Here is a 12,493-nt window from a genome sequence, read left to right as displayed (position 1 = left end):
ACCCTCTAACAGCCACCGTCCAGTCCTACGTGAGCATAACTGTGCACGGGAGGCCTGTCGAGTTCTCAGGATGAACGAGAAGGCAAGTCCAAACGCACATGTCCTGAAACTCTAGATGGGAGTGTCAAATTTGTTGCTTTTCTGTAGCCAGAAAATGCAGGAGGAGAGATGTCAGACGTGGTTTAAACAGTGTGAAAGATATCTATAGACAGCAGTCACTCACAGATTCATTCAGGGAGTCGTAACTAAATGTTATCCTAAAATAAAACGGTGTATTGACTTACCCTGCTGGGCGAGAACGTTGCTGTTCCTGTTGCTCACATGCATACGTGGGACTGGAAAGCTTTTCTTTGGATTTTAAAGTCCTCTTCATTCATAATCCCACAAATTATGTTGTGAATGTAGCTCTGATGTAATATTACTGAACTTTTATTCCAGAAAAGATGGTTGAAAGCACCACAGACTGACTCGTCAACATCAAGATTATGACGCTTTTACTGATCTGCAGCCACACAGGATACAACAAAGAGCTATGTGGCAATAAAAAATAAATCATAATAATAATATGACACATCACAGGTAAAAACATGCCTAAGAATTACATCAAGTTAAAGTTTGCAAGCGTCATCCAGCAGCCCTACCAGACCAAAAGAAACCGTAATGACAAAATCCCTGCATTTACTGAATTGGGCAACAGCCTGTTTAATTGCTAATTAATTCAGCTTCTCATTCATAACAGAAATAATGTGTACGTGACGCCACATTAATTCAAGGAATTCTTCTTTTTGAGCTGCAATCATTTAAAATACAATATATTAAGAATATTAAGCTTATTTAGTAAAGAATAAAAATAAAAATCTTACTTTATCATTCCTGTCATGGCTAAAACTTTTTCATACCCTTGATTATTTGTCTCTGTTTATTGATGGATCATTGCACAATAAAATGTCCATCACAGGGCCAGAATGACGTCTTCAGATGTCTTGTTTGTCCGACCAACAGTCCAACTCCCAGTTTACTATCATGTATGACAGAAACACAACAAAGCCTCCCATCTGAGAAACATCCGACTTTTCATGCTTAAAGATGACAACACAACCCAGACGGTTCATTTTCTGCACATCAACCCGGGTAATCATCTTCTATCTGCTCCATGCATAAGCTCCATACAGGATGATGGATATCACATTGGAGGGCGGCTGGACTCTTTTCCTTTGTTCATGTCTGAAACACGGGAGCGGGTCTCCAGGTTACCCAGAAAAACCCTTTAGAACAACTCACTGATTGGGTTGACAGTGATGCATTAAAATGGGTCAGCCAGTAATTGCTCTTTCCTGTGGCTACTGGCTGGGCTGGGATTACATAACGATGATAAAGCTGGGGACCTGGCCTCCTAAGATAAAAGCTGCCATGCAGGACCCCATGCATTCTCTAAATGCTTCATCTAAGAGGTCTTCTGAAGGAAGTGATTACTGCGGAGCTGAACGCGAACGCTCCGGCGGGACCCGACAGTGTACTCTGTTATTCATCAAATGCATACAGTGGCAACTTTAGAAACGCATGAATAATGAGCGGGCACATTATTGTGCGATGATAAGCCTCTGATTTGTATTTTTTTTTTTATATTTCATGTGGTGACATGGCTCTTATAAGTGGACTTTTTACCCTTCAAAGTCCACCGAGTCCTGGGGGGACATGATGAATAGCCCCATTAGGAACATAAAAGCGGCGAGGAATCCCCTCGCAGGGCTACTGAGGTCAGCTCCAGGCTTCACAAGACATCCCATCACCATATGACCAAATCAGATGCACGATGACCTCACAGCCAACAGCGGCACAAAGGGCGCTCAGTTGTCTGCTCAGAAAAAAACACTGCCACTTAGAAGACAGTGGCGCTCCTGTGGAGGAACGTTGTTTATCTCATGAGGCGGTGGGCAGGACAGGTTGTGCAGCGACTTGATGCTGGGAGCTTATGCAATAGCTGCAGGAAGAGATGCCTCTGTGGCACGCGAGCACTTCTCCCAGAGAGGAAACGATAAGAAGGAGCCGCGGTGACGTCGTGCCGTTGCCAAATATGTGATGGAATGCTGCTGGAATGGAGCGTCATTCACGAGGGAACACAGCTGGGTGTCACCAGACAATAGAGCAGCTATGAGTGCTGTAATTTGGCAATGGTGGAAAATTTCTAGCAACTATTGTGAAAAAGTCGAACAAGAGACTGAGTCATTCAAGTTAATCAATTCTAAAACAAAAGAAAAGTCACTAACTTTATTAATGAGATCCAAACTTTTACTCTTCAAACAAAAAAAAAGTGTTGATTTTATTCTGTCTGTGTATTTCTTGTGAAATCTAAATTTAGTAATTAAGTCAGACTGTGGCGAACCTGTAAACACGTTTCCTTTTTGTAACCAGCATTAACGAAGAACTACTGCAATGTCAATTATGCCGAATTATTGAAACACATCTGACTAGCAGCTGAAGCATGATGTATTATTTGAGGCGTCTGACATCGCTCCAGAAACGGACCAATACTCTATCTATAATAAATGCAGCTATAGGAACGATATGACATAATGATGGACTGGGGCTTGTACCTATCTGCATTATTAATCTGAATTACCAAAGCCTCTCGTATCACTGACGGCACATTTTACCAGCCGCTGGAGATGTTCTACTTGACACCAATACTGGGTGAATGAAGATTGTGAAATTTAGTTGGGGTTTTTTTTCTCTTTTATCAAATGTTTCACTTCCAAAACAACACAGTCTCTAACAACAGGAATACAGCAGCGTGTTATCACAGGTTTTAAAAGGATTTTGATGCTGAATTTTGTTGTTTTTGTTGCTGTATGTAACGTGCATATAACATTATATACATATGGTGATGAAAATGCAAAGTAAACCATCATAAAACTGAGTTCCTTTGCAATATTCATACAAAATGTTTTGCAAAATTGACATTTGAGCTGTTTGACGTCACTCAAACAGAGATGTTAGATCCTTCCAAAGTGCAGATTTCTTTTTTATCTGTGCAGACAAGTTTGGGAAACGTCTCACTTTGCACACGTCCATTGCTGCTTTGTGCGATGAGCAACGTGCCCGAAGCAACATTTATATTCTTTATATTTGGTTAGCACTTGCAGTTACAAGTTTACAACCTAACTTGGCATCGCTGCACCGCACCGCTTTACTGGCACGCAAAAACAAAAAACCTCTGCATCGCCTGTGCCGAACATGGTTCACAGGATTTGTGGTTTGAAGTCTGCAGATATGATGAATTAACGAGATGATTATAATTCTAGATGACAAATATAGAGGCCTCCTGTTTTTGTATTCTGGTGTGTACTAAGATATTTTGTAAAACAATAGTTGTGAAGACAGATTTGTATTTTTTTAATGGAGGGGGGAAAACATCCATATTACTGTGTACAAGGCTTAAAACGATTTGTGGAATAACTCAGAGTTAATTTATACGGGATTGTTTCATGTATCATAATAACTAAATTGGGGTAAAACAAACTCTTTAACTATGGGGAGCTACTGTTGAATATTAATTCTGCTTTATGCTCTTTTAAGTGCAAATTAGGATCTTTAAAAAAAAAAGCTAGTTTTTTAACTAATAACAGGCTGTACTTGTCAGACCTCCGCTACAGGGCAGAGAGCAACTTTGATCTTCTGGGTTTTTTTTTTTTAAAGCAGAAGTGAATTCAGAAGTGAGGATGTTTCCTCTTAACGCGTCCACGTGTGTTCTTGCTAATTCAATAATAACAACCTGAGATGTTGTTAGTCACCCAGTAACCAACCAGCACCACCACACTGGAGGGGAACTTTCTCAGTGGCTGATGTCAACACATGCACTTCTGCACAGTTCCAGCTCTTGGCTTGAACTCATCCCCCCTTTAAACAGCAGTGTTGCAAGTGCTGCTTGTGACACACACACAGAGAGAGAGAGAGAGAGAGTGAGGGAGATGTTTTCCACAGAAGAGGAGTAAAACGGTTTCGGCTCACAGGCGCTGTCTGTGGCGAAACACGCAGCCGACAGAAAAAGACTAGAGCCGGAGCCAGTGCACCAGCGCCTTATATACATGCCTATAAATAACCGGCCAATCAGCGGCGAGCCACCGGCGGTCAAACGCGCCAATCGCGAGCGAGCAGAAACCAAATTAAGCGCGAGCCCCGCCGCCATTGGTCGGCTGTGATATCATTTGCAAGCCCTTACGCCGCTCGCCGCTGATTGGTCGAGGCGCGGCAGGCGTTCTCCGGCCGTGCACGGGAGGAGGGAGGAGTGGAGAGGAGGAGGAGGAGGAGAAGGGGGGGGGCGGGCGTCGAGGTTTGAATAGGGAAGTTTGCAGAGCGCAGTTGTTCCATCCAGTCCGGTGCAGTGTTTGCAAATACCTTGAGCACAGGCAGGAGAGAGAGAGCAGCGAGAAGGAAAGGGGGGGAACTGACGGACGCACGGACGGACGGACGGACGGACGGACTCTCTGCCCGCTGAGCGCTTTGGTTTGCATCGCAGAGGATCGCTCCTTCCGCTGGCTGATTTTTTTTTTTCTACCTGAGAGAGAGAGAGAGAGAGAGAGGAGAGGAAAAAAATATTAAAGTGCAGCTACGTAGTTTTTTCCAAAACAAATAAACAGAAAACAAGCTCGGGATAAAAAAGAACAGAAAAATGGATGTTCTACCCATGTGCAGCATCTTTCAAGAACTTCAAATAGTTCACGACACGGGCTATTTCTCAGCCTTACCGTCACTGGAGGAGTACTGGCAGCAGGTGAATATAAAAACTTCATGTTTTTTTTTTATTTTTTGGGGCTCAGGAGCGAATCAGAAGTTCTTAAAAAGCAAAAATAAAAAAAAATGCGCGTGAGCACAGGTGAGCGGTGTTTAGACGGAGCTCGTGCGTTTTTTTTTTTTTTGAAAATCAGTTTTGGGTTGTGAAGTTTCTGGCAGGCTGAAGTGGAGCAGTGTGTCAGTCTGACAGCTGGAGTCGAGGCTCTGCTGCGTCCAAGATGAATGGAGAGTAACTCAGCAGCAGCAGCAGCAGCGTGCTTGGTGCGTTCACTGCCCTGCTTAGATTCTCACTTCTTCTTTTGGGGGCAGATGGTTTCAGAGGGGGGCATTTATTAGAGCTGCTTCCACTTGCTAAACAGAAGCTGGTGAGGATGTGGTTGGAAAGCCAGTTGCAGTTTCAAATCTGCCATTAACACAGAATGTGATATCCAACATCTCAGTGTGTCATTATTAAGTTTCCTCTTTTTTTTTCCTGCTGTGTAACGTTTATCTTTTGCAAATCATCCATTTGCATCATCCTCGGATTTGAATGGGCTCCACAACATGACACTATCAAATGTCAGCCTCGGCCAAATCCTGCTTGCATGAGTAGACACTAGCACAGCTGGAAAATATTGTGTAAGGCTGCAGAAAGCCTGGAGGAAAAATATTTATTCTACATGTGCAGTGCTGAAGCTGCTCTCTGCCAGAGCACCTTCTAATGAACAGCCTCTTGCTTTTTCAACTTTTATAAATTGGAGCCAGTGCATCCTTTTTTTTTCTTTTTTTTTTTTCATCCGACACCGAGGAAGGATGTGATTGCATGTCAGTGGTACGCATGAGGAAAAGCAGCTGAATGGCCCCCTCACGTCGGAGGGGGGAAGTTGAGCGGCTTCCTTAAAAGGACTCTAAATTTGTTCAGTGACTCATTGTTGAGCGCCGAAATGACAGTGCACGTTTCGGTGCTGCAGGGAGACTCGGGAGTTGAATCACATGAGGCCGGTGTGGTGGCTTGGTGTTGTGATGCTGGCGGTGGAGGCTTGTGGTTCAGCGAAGGGAGGCAGAGTTCAGCCGAGGGAACCCTGAATCAGTAGGATCAGGAAATGCAGCTGGATTTCTTGATTTCTAGTCTGAAAGTGGTGGAGAACTCGTGTCCCACCTCTCCTGAGCTGTACGTACACAGCCTGTGCTCTTCAAACAGCATCCCCAGTTGGAAAAAGTGCATCATTTAACAGTACACATGATGCAAACAGGCAGCAAATATTTGTCATTTGCGCTTAGATTTCTTCCCCTCCGAGCTCTAAGCCTGATCATTAAAACTGCAGGAATAGCTGGAATTTCCTTGTTAGTACTTCATGCTGTAAGATTCTGGCAAATATTGCGCCACCATAAGCACACAGGAATGTGCACATGCATGATTTAGGAGGATTTCCCACACACAAGCGTTTAGCTGCTGTGACTGAGCTTCCTCTCTACGGGGGTGCTGCTGCTGCTGCTGCTCTCATTCATTTGTTCTCACTGTGTTTTCTCGTTTCTCTGCGTCCGACCAGACATGCTTGGAGTTGGAGCGCTACCTACAGAGCGAGCCTTACGTCTCCACATCCGACCTCAAGTTCGACGGCCAGGAGGACCTCTGGAGCAAGCTGATCTTGGCCTGCGGGGACAAGGCCAAGGCCGAGTGCGACCCAAAGCTCCCCGCGGCCCACGAGGAGGACAATCAGGACAGCCAAATCTTGGACACCAACAGTGTGAATTCAGACGCCAGCAGCGAGGCTTCAGACAGTTCTGAGGAGCTCTCGCCCACGCACAGCTTTACCTCCAACCCTCTGGGCTCTGTCTTGGTTGGCTCTGGACCTTTTAGCCCCTCCGTCATTAGCACTCCGCCGTCCTCTCCGGAGGCCAACTCGGAGGCCGGCGGCGTGACGAACGGCTGGGTGGCCGCGCACGCCGAGTTGCACTTGCCGGTAAAAATCAGGAGCGGCGGTGTGGCAAAGAGTTCGGAAAAGTCGGGACTCATCTGCGGGGACTCGTCTCCGGACGGCAAGAGGCGAGTACACAGGTGTCAATTCAACGGGTGTCGCAAGGTTTACACAAAGAGCTCCCACCTAAAAGCACACCAACGCACTCACACAGGTGAGTTCCAGCTTCATGTGGTTTGTGTAAACTGTAAACTGAAAGCAACGAGGGAAGGAGGGGAGGGCTGCTGGTTTCAGGGAAAAGCTTTGTAGAGTAAAAAAAATTCTTACTGAGCGAATGCCGGAAGTGCCGTTAATTCAGTCTTCCACCTTAATGGCATTGTCCACCCATTGTGTAATGTAATTAAAGGTCCACATTGCATGATGTCCTCAGCTGGAGCGCTGCGAGTATTAGCTCTGCATGGCTGGATACCTAAACTGTGACCTAATCTATCTGGAATGTGACTGACTGAGCCAGCGAGTGAGCGAGCGAGATAGAAAGAGAGGGGGAGAGAGAGAGAGAGGGAAAAGGGGGAGGGGTTGCACATGGGAGATAAAAAGGACTTCAAAACAGATTGAGTTTCACCATGGGAAAGGGGTGAGTGGGCGGGGAGCCAGGGGCCGCTGAGTTGGGAGGCCTTTCCATGGTCATTTGAGCGTTTCTTATTTTTGATTAGCAGCGTGAAATTGCACGTGTGTCTTTTTCTTTTCCTCGCCGCACATATCCCACACATTCAGCGAGCATTCTTAGCGTGTTGCAGCAAAAACAAAGTTAGTGCACCAACAGGTTCGGCGGAATTCGGATCAGCTTGTCGTCCCTCCCGACCCCCTCGGGCTGATTGATGTGAATGTATTTAAATGACAAAAGTGCAGATCAGTCATTGCAGGCGTAAAACGCTCCGTTAGAGCCGGAGTCCTCGCCTGAGGTTTTTTTTTAAATCGTGTCCTGGTTTTGCTCTGCAGGTGAGAAACCGTACAGGTGTTCGTGGGAGGGCTGCGAGTGGCGTTTTGCACGAAGCGACGAGTTGACCAGACACTTCAGGAAGCACACTGGGGCAAAGCCATTTAAATGCAGTCACTGTGACAGGTAAGACGGGCCTCTCTATCTGCCTCCGATAAGGACGCGCTTCTGTTGATGGGATCTGCTTCTCCTGCGTCTTCCAAAATACTGATGCAGGGCTGCGAATTTTCAGCCACGTCACCGATGCGTTTCAGTGACGTGGCTGAAAATCTGGCTGATAAACGGAGAACCACAGAGTTAACATAGATGTCTGTATCTGGTGGCCAGTGAGTAGCAAGGATGCAGGATGGAGGCGCCAAATTAAGTGGAATCAGTGCCCTTTTTTTTTATTGTTTTGACTATTAAATAGTCCAGTGATGCTGGGCATGTGTGTTGATTACAGTTTTTAAAAGTATAAAGACATTTGATTGTGTAAATCTATGAGTTTATGTCAATAATACTCATAAAACTCCCACATATCAGCCTCAAAAATCCACTCTCAGAGGGCCTTGATGATAAATGATGTAATCTGGATTTAGCTGGCCTCTTCTAAATGTGTTGGTTTAGGTATTGTGAGTGTTCGTTCTCATGCCCTCCAGCAGCAGCATCTTCTCCATCGTTACTGACTTCCTCTCCCCCTCCTCCTCTGTCCCCAGATGTTTCTCCAGGTCTGACCATCTGGCTCTTCACATGAAGAGGCACATCTAAAGCAGGGCAAGCACCAACCAAGCAACGCAGCGAAGGGGAAACGTTTTTTTGTTTTGTTTTTTTTTTTGTTTTTTTTTGTTTTTTGGGAAAGAGGAGAGAGAGGAAAGACGAAGAAGATGAAAAAAAAAAAAAAGAGAGAAACAAACGCCGTCTCCCGACCAGTCTCTTGGTTGAACTGTCCCAGAGCAGAGTGGCGGGAGTGTGTTCCAGCCAAAGCATGCCGTTTTGCACCATACTGAAACCCAGTGCCTCCGGGACCTCTCTTTGGAGAAAGGCGCTCTGAAGGTTGTCTGTTGCAACAAGAGGACAAAATCATGGATGGGGAAGAACTGTTTTTTTTTGTTTTTTTTGATTGAGAAGGACTTACAACACACACAAAAAGACAAAAAAAAAAAACAACAACAACAACAACATAAAGGGTGAATGATTTGTATGTATGGTGCATGATGTTTTGGGGACATCTCCCGGACAGCAGATACACTGGTACTTTACAAAACTGTCTGAGGTAAGCATGTGTGCACTGTGAATGTCTGAGATTTGGCTGACTGGCCCCCTGGGAAGAGACCAAGACGAGAGGATTTTTGGGGTTTTTTTTGGAGAAGAGATGGATTGGATGGATGGTGCGGGGCCGGCCGGTGCCAATGTTGCTGTGGACTGAGTGGGTTTCTGGGGGAAACATTCCACTTGTGTTTCCCTGGTGGCAGTGTGAGGATGGGGCAGGGAGGAGGTTCTGCCTGCCTGCCTGCCTGCCTGCCTGCCTGCCTGTCTGTCTGTCTGTCTGTCTGTCTGGCACCCAGACTCGGGGGGGGCTGCTTCTCTGAAGCTTTTAAGGCCTTGGGTTTGACCAGAGATGGAGGTGTTGACCTTCTGGTGTGCGACCCAGAGACCAAACTCCCCCCCCTGGTCACTGTATGACAGGAGCTTTTTTTGGTGTTTTTGGTGCAGCTACTAAATGTGCAATGTGTTATGTAGCCTGGTTTATTATTTTTTTACAAGCTACAAAGCTCATTTGTAGTCCAATTGTATAAGCTGTGTGCTTAGAGGTATAACACAACTATACTATAACTTCAGTATCATAGACAGGTGTTGCATGGTTCTAGGGTTTGTTCATTTCCTGTTTCCACTGTAATCAGGACTGCAAATAGTTTCAATAAAAGTGCAGCTAAAATGCGAACGGTTAAATGTTACAATATTGTACATAAAGCCTTGATGATTTCCTCTTTTTACTTTTACAACTACATCCATCTCCTTCATCCTGGTTTGTCATCTGGCTGGAGATATTCACCACTGCTTACTACTTTTCTCATTCATTCTATGCCTTGAGGACTAATTCTTGATTTGTTTTTGTACTTTCTTTCTATCTAATAATGCACTGTTGACCTTAATGGTGCCTTATGCAAGTGACTCAGCCCTGCGGGAGCGATGCTTTTTTTGCTCCCTCAGGATGTCACATTTGTTGTCTGGGTGATTTGACAAGCTTGATCAAGGCTCAATTACAAATTAACTCGCACCTCCTTTGTGGGTAATTTTTTTTTTTTGGCTCTTAATTGTGTCGTTAAAATGTAAGTGTTCACAAAAGTCTCAGTCGATTCCCTTATTTTTTTTTTTTTTTTAATGTTTTCGAGTCAGAGCACCAGTTTAGTTGATGTATATCACATTTGAATTAACATGTATATAAGACAAATGCTGTATGTTTCAAGCACTTAAATTCATTTATTAAAGACGTTAACTACTGTGTAGTATGTACTCCATCACACACAGCGCTAAGGTACAAAACGACCAGACTAGTTTAACAAAAACTGCTCCTTCCTCCCCCACCACCATCCTCTGTGCCCCCCCGCCTCCACCTCCCTCACTGTCCCTCCATCCTTGCAAGTGGGACTGAAGAAAAAGCTAAAGATTTATTGTAATTAACAGGCTGCAGTCGGACAGGCCTCGCCTTGTACTGCCTCTCAGTAATGAATTGCTAAAGGCTTTGTTGGCATGGAATCTGTCACAGACTGCTGACTGTGTAGGTTGGTTATTGACCTGTCTGGGGAGCGTTGTTTTAGCCAAGCTGCAACAGTATTATGAAAACCACAGGAGCGAGCGAGGGGGCGGGGAGGGGGCTCTCAGGAGGAGATACAGATCGAGCATTGACGGTGCACACATGGCAATATGGCTTCAAAAAAAAAAGCATCTCCTGTTATTGGAGGTGGGAGATGGATGCACAACAAAAGGCGGAGCCTCACATATAATGCTGGGGATTCTACTGATTACAGCTTCAGTGATCTGTGCCACCCACTCCAGATCAGCGACCTCGCTTGTAGGAATTCGATGTTGCAGCAAGTTGCGCCGTGGCATGCTACGACATATGGATTTCAGATTAGCGGGCGCAGGAGACAGGATGAGTACAAACTTGAAACTGCTTGCTGCAATAGATTTGGGAGTGCTGGCAAGGCCGTTTGTGGGCAAAGAGCAGGAACATCCATTCTGTGGAAACAGCAGCCGATACACGCCGAGTGATAATTGAGCCTTGATTTAGCCTCATGTTTTTGCTCGCATCTTTTACACTCTTCCATCATCTTCTTTCATCCCGTCACTACCACAAACTGTTCTGTCACACACACTCAAACACACACACACAGCTCTTTGTTCTCAACTGAATCTTTGTATAAAAAGAAAAAAAAAACAACTTTTGTAAAATTGTTATGTTTATGCTTTATGAAATTTTTATTTGAAATTGTTTTGCAAAATTGTTATATTTCTGTATGAATGTATTTTTTATTGGAATAATAAGAATTCTTATCTGACTTTGGCTTGCTTCCTTTGTCTCATTTGTTAATTGTCCTCAGTTATGCTTGGTTATTGTGAAAGCCTTTCTTTAATGCCTGTGGGAGGTTTTGCAGCTAGTTGAGGATGAATGGCTACTTTCAACATCCCCGCAGTAATGTGGACCAAATTAGATCAGGTCCAGTGTGTGAGCAGCAGCAGCAGCAGCCACTTTGAATCTGTCACTTTAAATATGTTTACTTACTCTTGTTGTACCTGCCGGAAGCTCCGAGCGGCCTCACCTCTTCCTGACTTGTAAATACCGGCGTGAAAATATCTTTCTCCAATGAGCAAATTACATCTTTGGAGAAGGCTGGTTTGCTATAAACACAGAAACCTGACGTGCCTCGTCCCCAGTGGCAAACACTCTGATTTAGCTTCTTTCTTATCCCCCCCACCCCCTAAAAAAAAAAAAAAAACACCCCCTAGAAAAGTTTCAGTAAAATCCCGCTGCAGTGGTTTCAATCCTAAAAACGACTGACTGCTCACTCCTTAGAGCTAGCTAGCTCTCATCAAAGCAGTATAAATAATTTATCTCCATCTCTTGCAGCCCATGGCATTTAATTAGAGAGCCGCTTTTATACATTTGTTAGATAATTACTCTACTTGACACAGATAATGATACAAAACAGCAGTGGATAAACCAAAGAGCCTAGTTTAAGTTACAAACTAACAGGAAAATAAGATTAGAGAGGGAGGAAACGACGAGCTGCTTCGTCTTCTCTGCTCCCCTGCTTATGGTGATGACCTCGAATGGGCAGGCAACTTATTAGCACCTCTGATTTCCAGTAAAAGCCCCGTGGTTTCTAAATGAAGCTTTGCCTGCAGTCGGTAATTAAGCTCGCTTTGGAGAACCTCCCAGCTTTGGAGTGGAGACGAGTGTTGTTTTTTTTGCCTCAAATGCTGCAGCTCCTTGATCTCGAAAAACTGCTGCCCCGCTTGATTTGTCAACTTCACATCTACCTACCATGCATAATGCACCGCTACACGGCGCCGGCCCAAAAAGCAGGCATTCCAAAGCAAAGCCCGCTGAAAGATCCCGGAGTGTCGTGTTCTGGTTTTGTCGGACCGGCACACACATGTTGCGTTCGCTCTGCGCGCAGCTGACTCACGACACAAGTGGAACATCCTCCTGTGAAGTGGACCGTTACGGATAAAGTTTCTTGTAAATGTGGCGTTTTTCCTTTGATGCATCCGGAGGGCACATCCTCCGTACGTTTTCCCACATTGATATTGTGACTGAGTCTCA

At 45.0% G+C, this 12,493-nt stretch overlaps 1 protein-coding gene across 2 annotated transcripts in view; it reads left to right on the top strand.

The window, feature by feature from the left end:
- klf6a (Kruppel like factor 6a) overlaps window positions 1-11,230 on the top strand; it is a 22,129-nt gene extending 10,899 nt beyond the window's left edge. The window contains exons 2-5 of one of the 2 annotated variants that reach the window (XM_008275891.1): window positions 4,437-4,771; window positions 6,321-6,903; window positions 7,689-7,812; window positions 8,382-11,230. In XM_008275891.1, the coding sequence (XP_008274113.1) occupies window positions 4,670-4,771; window positions 6,321-6,903; window positions 7,689-7,812; window positions 8,382-8,433 (861 nt within the window). In that variant the 5' untranslated portion in view covers window positions 4,437-4,669 and the 3' untranslated portion in view covers window positions 8,434-11,230. Of the gene's footprint in view, window positions 1-4,333; window positions 4,772-6,320; window positions 6,904-7,688; window positions 7,813-8,381 lie in introns of those variants that run through there. The other variant, XM_008275890.1, reaches the window with a different exon arrangement.
- The last annotated feature ends 1,263 nt before the right edge of the window (window positions 11,231-12,493 follow it).

The sequence above is a fragment of the Stegastes partitus genome, unplaced genomic scaffold (genome assembly GCF_000690725.1).
Source record: "Stegastes partitus isolate 25-593 unplaced genomic scaffold, Stegastes_partitus-1.0.2 Scaffold61, whole genome shotgun sequence".
Classification (NCBI taxonomy): Eukaryota; Metazoa; Chordata; class Actinopteri; family Pomacentridae; genus Stegastes; species Stegastes partitus.
The sequence above is the reverse complement of the archived record's forward strand: the minus strand, read 5'-3'. Positions and strand labels throughout refer to the sequence as shown.